We start from the raw sequence: 8,966 nt of genomic DNA, 5'->3' as shown, positions 1-8,966 counted from the left end.
ATAATGAAAACAAACAGAGCCAACTTTACCTTTTTTCTACTATTCCAACCATACTTTACCCTAAAGTTTCCACAAAGCACAATAACTAAATTAATTAAATAATAATAATAATAAATAAAAAAGAAAAAAACCGACAAAAAGACACTTCTCCCGCCAACTATTATCTGACAGTCCACAGCATCCCGAGATCCAATAATCAGCTACAATCATCTACACTCGCACCCCTCTTTACACTCCCTGATCAAAATATTTGTATGATATCAACGCCATCAAATACACCATGATTGCTGGCCTCGCCGAAAGCTCCCCAACGCCGGGCCCATAGAATCGTCCGCACGTGCCAATCGTACACTTACTGTATTTTTTGAACCCGGCTAGCACGTGCCAGCCAAATGTTTCTCTCTCTCCTCCGAATGTCTATCAGCTTACTCTCTCTCAAATCAGATCCCGCCCCCAATCTGGTGGATTTCTTTTTATCACGGCGACACAGCCATCGCGCAATCGGCTCCGCCACTTTCGCGTTTCCGGCCGGCGCGCTGAGGTTTTGTTGGGCGGCTGATCGGTAGGATTCCGGGGAGAGATGGAGTCCATCTTGGCCCGAGCTTTAGAGTATACGCTGAAGTATTGGCTGAAATCGTTCACCAGAGATCAGTTCAAATTGCAGGGACGCACCGTGCAGCTTTCTAATTTAGGTAGGATTTTTGTGGTTTGGGATGCGTTTTGTATTTGTGAAGCTGGATTTTGAGAATTTGGTTGAGTTTTTTCATTGTATAATTCGGTGGAGGCTTTTGCTGTTAGATATAAATGGAGACGCGCTGCATGCAAGCGTAGGATTACCACCGGCGCTGAATGTCACCACCGCAAAAGTTGGCAAATTAGAAATTGTTGTGAGTACCTTCTCCACTCATCTAATTGGGAAATTGGAATTTGGGATTCTTCTCGAGTTCGAAGTTGAAGATTTACAGGAATCTGGTTTTGCAAAGTCGGATACGTTGAATAGAATTGAGGTTTTGCTTGTTTTATTTATGCGGTCCTGCTCGTTCGGGTTAATAGTATGTTTGTTTCAACTTTGAAGCTTCCTTCCGTGAGCAACGTACAAGTAGAACCAATTGTAGTGCAAGTTGACAGACTTGACCTAGTCTTGGAGGAAAATGATGATGTGGATCCATCTAGTAACTCAAGCAGGTGTGTTATGTTAACAGGCATAATGAGCTCCTTTCACCTGATCATTTGTTTTGGATGGTTATGAAAGCTTGAATTCTCAATTTATATTTTCTGTTTTTCCTGCAGTACGGCCTCAACCAGTTCTGCAAAGGGTAGTGGGTATGGATTCGCTGACAAGGTTAATCTCTGCATTCTATACTTGATCACATAATTTTTCAATGCCATTTTCTAGTACTTGATTTCTTTGTTGCTTGTATATGAGAACTTCTTTAGAACTTCAAACAATTATGATCTGCGTTATAAATTTGATGGCCACATGTTCAGTCTCTATCTATCAGATTGCGGATGGAATGACATTACAAATTCAGACTGTAAATCTCTTACTTGAAACTCATGGTCGAGCTCGACGAGGAGGAGGAGCGACTTGGTATATCTTCGCACCTTCCTAATCAATAAACTTTTTATTTCTAATGGGCAGCAAGGTGTTGATAAACAGTAGGCTCAAATTCTGAATTCAAACTGTAAAGCATGCCTTATTAAGGAAAATCAGCTTTCCTCAAATGGAATATGTTTGTGAATAGTCTTGTGTGCAATGCATTCAACATATTAATCCTCAGTTGGTTTATGTGTACTAATAGTACGACTCATGAAACATCTTAGAGGACGTTCAGTGACAACAGCAAACTCAGATCTGAATTTAATTCAGTATTAGATCATTTCTTTAAGATATAAATTCTAACTTTTCTTACGAAGTAGCCTGCGACTGAGTGGAAAGAGCTTTCACAGACAGAGTCTATATTCGATGCTATCAGCACATATATTTTTTCAGCAGGCAAACAAGCTGCAAATTCGAATCTATTAAAAATGTGTTACCTTGGACAAATCAAATAAGCCTCTGCTGATTAATTGACACATTTTGAGGTATGAAAGAGAGCATCTACTAGGCACCAAGATAAGTATTAAAATTTAACAATCAGGAAGGAAGCAAGACTAGTCAATGCCACACAGAAGATTTTGTGTTGAAGAGCATTTCACACTCTTTTCTTTTATTTATTTTTCTTCCTTGTGTTCTCAATTAACCTTTTCCAATCCAACAGGGCATCGCCGATGGCTTCCATCACTATGCGAAACCTTGTGCTCTATACAACAAATGAAAGCTGGAAGGTTGTGCTCTAAACTGTTTGGAAGTATAAGTTTTATATTTATTGCTTCAGGTGCATATGTAGCAGAACAGGTTTCTTATCAGAACTAACTGCTCTAACAGGTTGTAAATCTTAAGGAGGCAAGGGACTTTTCAAGTGACAAGAAGTTTATATACGTGTTCAGAGTAAACAAACCCACTTATCTTTTTATATTCCTGTTCGTGTTCATTTTAATACTGTAGATGTAAACAGAAAAGTTGCAATAGTATGTGTATCTTCCTGTCCTGTTTTTCATCTGAAATATTCTCCTCTGAGCTATTGGCGTGCAGTCATTTTTTGATAACATTTTCCTATGTGTTTTACAACAGTTCATTTGTTTATTTATATGTTTTAGCAAATGATGGACAATGCCCTATTTTTGATTCACAGAAACTTGAGTGGGAACATTTGTCTGTTGACCTTCTGCCTCATCCGGATATGTTTTCAGATGCAAATTTTTTAAATTCTCAAGGAGGGTCTAATAGAAAAGACGATGATGGTGCAAAGCGAGTATTCTTTGGCGGGGAGCGATTCGTTGAGGGGATCTCAGGAGAGGCTTATGTATGCAATTTAGCATTTCAGTTCATTTTGAGAACTTCACCTTCCACTGAATAGTAGACACTTCTGTTTCACTGATCTGCTGGAAAACATTTCTTTTTATTTTTTTAAGATTCTTTTGTGCTATTGAACATAATCTCTATGCGAGTACTGTTTCTTATGAATATTTATAGTATGTGGAGTTCTATGACTATTTTCAGATTACAATTCAAAGGACAGAGCTAAATAGTCCTCTAGGACTCGAGGTTCAATTGCATATTACAGAGGCTGTTTGCCCTGCTTTAAGTGAACCTGGCAAGTATTAAGAGTTTGATGCTTTTTTTTTTTGGTTTTGCTTCTTAGACATCCCGAGTTTAACATAATACCTCAATATTAGCAGGATTACGAGCTCTTCTACGTTTCTTCACGGGATTGTATGTCTGTCTAAATAGAGGAGATGTGAATCCAAGTGCTCAGCAAGTATGATTCTTGCCCAGTTTTTTCTCGAGCATGTTTTGCTATCACCTGATAACATTTTAGGCTCTCTCTAGCAATTTTGAGGACTCCAATAGATATCAACTATATTACCTCTTTCTTGGCAGCGGTCTGCAGAAGCAGCTGGTCGCTCTTTAGTCTCTTTGATCGTGGATCACATATTTCTCTGTATAAAAGATGCTGGTTGGTTATTCAATTTTGATGCGCCTTTATTTCCTTTGTCCAATACTTTTCCTTTCTCCATCCAATTCCTATCCAAAGAAATTTTGTGCTAGTATCTTTCCCCAGTGCCAATACTACAGATGATGATGCCCTTTGGTCCAAATCATAATTGTTTCCAGTTTTGGTCTAACTAGTTTGTTTAACTTGCAGAGTTCCAGCTAGAACTTTTGATGCAATCACTATTCTTCTCTCGGGTTAGTCTATGATTAATTGGAAGAATATCACATATCTAGACGTGCAATTTTTTGGATTCTGTGCAAGCATACGCTTATGTTGTGCATGTTCATTACCAAATATTCTGATGCCTCTCCTGTAGTTTTGCTGCCTGGAGAAGTACTAAGTTTTTCATTTCTTCATTCAGGCAAGTGTTTCTGATGGAGAGAATGCCAAGTATCTGACTCGGGTTATGGTAGGTGGATTGTTCTTGAGGTAAGATTGATATCTATATTGCAGCTGTATGACATGCTACCATCTGCCCATTAGACCTAATTGACTGAAAGCTATTTTCTCCCCCGAATCAGAGTGTTGCAAACTAAGAAACAGAGAACAAAAGAGCAAAAAAGAGTCATAATTTCTGGAGTTGGGTATATTATTAAACCGTATTTGTTGCCGAAGTTGAGCACTATAATGACATGGTCCTGTTTTCAATCATGACTGTGTAGTAATCAGCTCTCTTGCTGATGCAACTGCAATCCATTTTCAGTGCACTTATTTCACTTTTTGGTACAATTTCCAATTTTAGAAAACTTCCATTTGTGTCGTGAAACATTTTGTCTAACAACGTACTCTGTTGAGGGCATGCTGTAAAAGGTTAAGGACCAAGTTTGTGGCTCTGGGGACATTTCTGAATTAGAATTTCTATGGAACAATTGTTACCTAGAAGTTATCTCTCACATATTCTACTTGGATGTCTGTTCTTGTTTTGCATTTGGCATTTTGCATTGGGTTATTTCATTGGTGCCACTAATGACTAATCTATGTGAAATAAAATGCAGGGATACATTTTCACGCCCGCCATGCACCTTAATACAACCATCGATGCAGGATGTGCCAGTTGATTTCTCACATATCCCAGACTTTGGTATTATATACTTGCTCCAAAATCGTTTAGGGTTGCCATTTTATGTTATGAGTTTTTATCTCTGAATTTTGTCATACTTTACTGTTTAAACAGGTGAGAACTTTCCTCCTATTATATATCCTTTGGGAGACCAGAAGTGGCGATACAATTGCAGTGTGCCCCTGATCTGTCTCCATTCTCTCCAGCTATTGCCCTCCCCAAGCCCACCAATTTTCGCTTCCAGAACTGTTATCGACTGTCAGCCTCTAATGGTTGGTCTTTACTCTTTTCAACTTATTCTTCTTCTTGATATCATACTTGTTTGTAGCACATCCTTCTGGCCAGAAATCTTGGACTTCATTTACTCTGCTGGCCATAAATGCTTATCTCCTTCCCTTTATATTGCAGATTCATCTCCAGGAAGAATCCTGTCTGAGGATATCATCCTTCCTGGCTGATGGAATTGTTGTTAATTCTGGTGCTGTGCTGCCAGACTTCTCAATCAAGTCTCTTGTGTTCAACCTTAAAGGTTTAGATGTTACCGTTCCACTTGAAATTGGAAAACTGAATCACTCTTCTCAAAGTTGCAACATGCCATTTCCGAGTTCATTTGCTGGGGCAAGGCTTCGTGTTGAAGATTTGATGTTTTCCCAGTCACCTTCCCTAGAACTAAGATTTTTGAACCTTGACAAGGATCCTGCATGCTTCTGTCTTTGGGAAAACCAACCAGTTGATGCCAGCCAGAAGAAATTGACTGCTGGAGCTTCTCTAATTAGTTTGTCTTTGGAGACCTGCAATGACCTAATTGGGAGGGGTAGTTCTTGCAACGAGTCAGGTTTGTGGAGATGCGTTGAGGTGAAAGATATGTGTCTTGAGGTAGCAATGGTGACTCCAGATGGTAGTCCTTTAACAAATATCCCACCTCCTGGAGGGGTCGTCAGAGTAGGGCTTGCTTGTGAACAATATGTTTCAAACACTTCGGTAGAACAACTTTTCTTTGTTCTAGATCTCTATGCTTATCTTGGCACTGTTAGTGAAAGAATGGCTGTTGGGGAGAAAAACAAAAACCTGATGGAAGCAAAAACTGAGTCGTTAGGTGGAAATATAATGGAAAATATTCCTGGTGATACTGCTGTAACTCTAGCTGTGAAGGAGCTGCAGCTGAGATTTATGGAATCTACTTCTGACAGTCTGGGCATACCTCTAGTTCGTTTTATGGGTGATGATTTGTCCATCAGAGTTGGCCATAGAACTCTTGGTGGTGCAATAGCAATTTCATCTGCTGTACGGTGGGAGAGAGTCGAGGTAGACTGCACGGACACTGTGAATGACTTCAGACATGAGAATGGCTCTGACTTGACACTTACCCAAAGCGGTGATGTGGATGGGAAAGAATGCCGTCAGTTAAGAGCTGTGTTTTGGGTTCAAAATAGTAGAATTTATCAATCAAATCGTAAGACTGCTACAGTACCATTTCTGGACATATCCATGGTCCATGTGATTCCATATAGTGCACAAGATATCGAGTGCCACAGTTTAAATGTGTCAGCTTGTATTGCTGGTGTCCGCCTTGGTGGAGGAATGAGTTATGCTGAATCTTTGCTTCATAGGTTTGGGATTCTTGGCCCTGATGGTGGACCAGGGGAAGGTCTTACTAGAGGATTAGAGCATTTATCTGGTGGACCTTTATCAAAGCTTCTTAAAGCATCCCCTCTGATGATGAATGGGCTTGGAGAGAGTATGAACGACTACCTATTTAACTATACTATCCCTTCTCCCTTCTATGTTATTCATACTTAACACATAAAATTGATGTTCTTCTTTTACGTCATTGTTTCCCCTCTCTCTCTCCACCTAGATGGAAGTTTGGAAGATGGAAAGCCTGGCAGCCTCTTGCATTTGGGTGCCCCTGATGATGTGGATATAACAATTGAATTACGAGACTGGTTATTTGCTCTTGAAGGTGCAGAGGAGATGGCAGATAGGTCCTTCTTCCCTTATTCTGAAGATCCTCATAGAGAAGAGAGGAGCTGGCATACACAGTTTAAGAGTGTGCATGTCAAAGCGAAAAGCAGCGCGAAGCATTTAAGAACTGGCAGCATAAAACCAAGTGGAAAGCTGAAATATCCTATTGAGTTGATTACAGTGAGAACTTGCTTCCGTCCTCTTAAGAGATATCACTGTTGGTATTTGTGTGTCCAATTGGTTATGTTTCTTAATTTCTTGAATTATTTGTTTCCCTACCAAATGCTCCTGACTGATTTTTCGTCTACCAGGTGAAACTTATATTTCATTTTTCCAAATATGACTTGCTGATGCTTGTAATTTTTTCTTTGGTTCACTTGACACGTTTTCTGCTCATCCTTATTTGCTTCGTCAACTAATCTTTATATAGCTGCTGGATTGACCCTAAAAAGGAGAATTTTTGTCATTTAACTTAAATGTATTACGATAGGTTATTACTTAAGTCTGCCACTGAATTTGTTGCTCTGTCATTATGAGTTTTGTTGTTATTAAGCAGAAAATATCCATGTAGCAAATTACTACCTTTGCAACTGCAATATTTTTTAACAACTTTGCAATAAAATGGTTGCAGGTTGGCCTGGAAGGTCTGCAGATCTTAAAGCCAACGACAGCTCCCCAGGGGATGCAATTGGATGGGATTTCTGCAAAACAGATTCTGCAGAATGGTTTGCCTGAAAGTGAAAAGCCAGCTGTTGAGAGATGTCGAGGTGTCAATGTGTCAGTTGACGTTGTGACTTCTGATGAAGACATTGACGATGCAACGGTCAAGTGGGTGGTAGACAAGTTTAAGTTCTCAGTGAATGAGCCGGTAAAGAGAGTTATGATTTATTATAGTATATCACTTCCGTCATATTCCTTTTATCTAGCAACAGGATCAACTTATTTTTCTTCGTAGATTGAGGCTGTAGTGAAGAAGGATGAGCTGCAATATCTGGCTTTCCTGTTCAAGTCTGAGGTTGACTCTCTGGGTAGAATAGCTGCTGGAGTCCTGCGAATTCTCAAATTAGAAGGATCCATTGGCTCAGCAGCAATCAGCCAACTAAGTAACTTAGGTAATTTCAGTCCCCTAAATTTAGTCATGGTCTGAAATTATACAACTCTAGCTATTATCTGCTGCAATCCCACTGATATCCAGTTAAGAATGTCACCAAGTAATTTCCTTTGGTTAACAAGACGAGGAAGTAGGGGGATTTTAAGAGAGATGTGTGCATTTCGTTTTGACGGCTGAACTTCTATTTTTGCTCATAGTACTGGGAAATCCCACTCACCAAATCACTTCACCATTTCCTGATTGTTGTTGCTGTAACGCGCAGGAAGTGAGAGTTTTGACAGGATTTTTACGCCTGAAAACTTAAGTAGGCGCAGCAGCGCCAGCACTCTGGGGCTTAGTCCATCGTCTAACGTAGCTCTGGGAAGTTGGAGTCCAGGCATGGAGTTGACATGGGCTTCTCTTGAGGAGGCAGTTTTGGATTCAAAGGCGAAATGTGCTGCTCTTGCTGAGCTGAGTTGTTCAGAATCCTCCGCCGAATACCTCGATAATGTCAAACAGCTAAGTGAAAAACTTGAAAGCATGCAGAAATTACTCAATCAATTTAAAACTCAGTTATGAGAAAATTTTCCCCCCTTTTTTTCTTCTGTTTCTTGATATAATATAGAAAATTGGGTGAAACGTCCCAAAATTCTAGAGTTTGTGTCTCATCCTATAATTTCATAATTTTTTCTTGTAGATAGATAGCATACATACAAATATATAGTAGTGTCTGTACCATTTTGTGCCGATTTAAAGTTTGTGAAAGGTCATAGTTCATAAGGAAATTTTGTATTTGATAAATGATTACAATATCTTGAGTGGACAAATAAAATTTTGATCTCTCTCTCTCTCTACCCCCCACAAGTTGATGCTACATGTTTTCTGCTGTGCATTTTCGCTAGAAGACGTTGACGACTGCTTATCATGAAATTAGTACCAAAATCACAAAGTATAAACCAAGCATAAGAATGATGTTCATGTCGTTGCCCATTGTCCGTATTAACAGAAATTTTGTGAGTTTATCATACATTATTTGATTTGTATGATGTTTAAAGAGTGATCGTAACATGCTAAATATTAATCATTTAGTATTATAAAATTTATTTCGAATCTTCGTGCTGAACTGTAAAAACGAACAAAAGAAAGTAAAATCCAAGATATTTGTAAGAGTCCCAATTCCCTATCAGCCTTATCCTCTCCTTGCTTTGCTCCAGTTCTTGACTACACACACACACCCCCCCCCCCCCCCCCC

At 39.4% G+C, this 8,966-nt stretch overlaps 1 protein-coding gene across 1 annotated transcript; it reads left to right on the top strand.

Moving 5' to 3' along the window:
* On the top strand, nucleotides 246–8,554 carry LOC105176724. Its single transcript, XM_011099622.2, has 20 exons — nucleotides 246–692; nucleotides 799–887; nucleotides 1,076–1,185; nucleotides 1,291–1,342; nucleotides 1,503–1,591; nucleotides 2,262–2,328; nucleotides 2,429–2,491; nucleotides 2,736–2,906; nucleotides 3,104–3,197; nucleotides 3,283–3,362; nucleotides 3,485–3,560; nucleotides 3,750–3,793; nucleotides 3,961–4,028; nucleotides 4,595–4,680; nucleotides 4,774–4,931; nucleotides 5,068–6,397; nucleotides 6,518–6,804; nucleotides 7,256–7,492; nucleotides 7,580–7,736; nucleotides 7,998–8,554. Exons 1-20 carry the CDS (start codon nucleotides 581–583, stop codon nucleotides 8,291–8,293), a joined length of 3,666 nt encoding a protein of 1,221 aa, XP_011097924.1. The 5' UTR covers nucleotides 246–580; the 3' UTR covers nucleotides 8,294–8,554.

Source organism: Sesamum indicum, linkage group LG14 (assembly GCF_000512975.1).
Source record: "Sesamum indicum cultivar Zhongzhi No. 13 linkage group LG14, S_indicum_v1.0, whole genome shotgun sequence".
In the NCBI taxonomy this organism is placed as follows: domain Eukaryota; kingdom Viridiplantae; phylum Streptophyta; class Magnoliopsida; order Lamiales; family Pedaliaceae; genus Sesamum; species Sesamum indicum.
Note: the sequence above shows the minus strand (reverse complement) of the source record. Positions and strands in the feature narration are given on the sequence as shown.

What these genes read in the sequence shown, in the direction of transcription:
- LOC105176724 (XM_011099622.2), top strand. Translation starts at nt 581, where the DNA reads ATGGAGTCCATCTTGGCCCGAGCTTTAGAGTATACGCTGAAGTATTGG. An exon ending in AGTTCTCAGTGAATGAGCCG is followed by an intron (nt 7,493 to 7,579) that starts GTAAAGAGAGTT and finishes TTTTCTTCGTAG; the next exon opens with ATTGAGGCTGTAGTGAAGAA. An exon ending in CAGCCAACTAAGTAACTTAG is followed by an intron (nt 7,737 to 7,997) that starts GTAATTTCAGTC and finishes TGTAACGCGCAG; the next exon opens with GAAGTGAGAGTTTTGACAGG.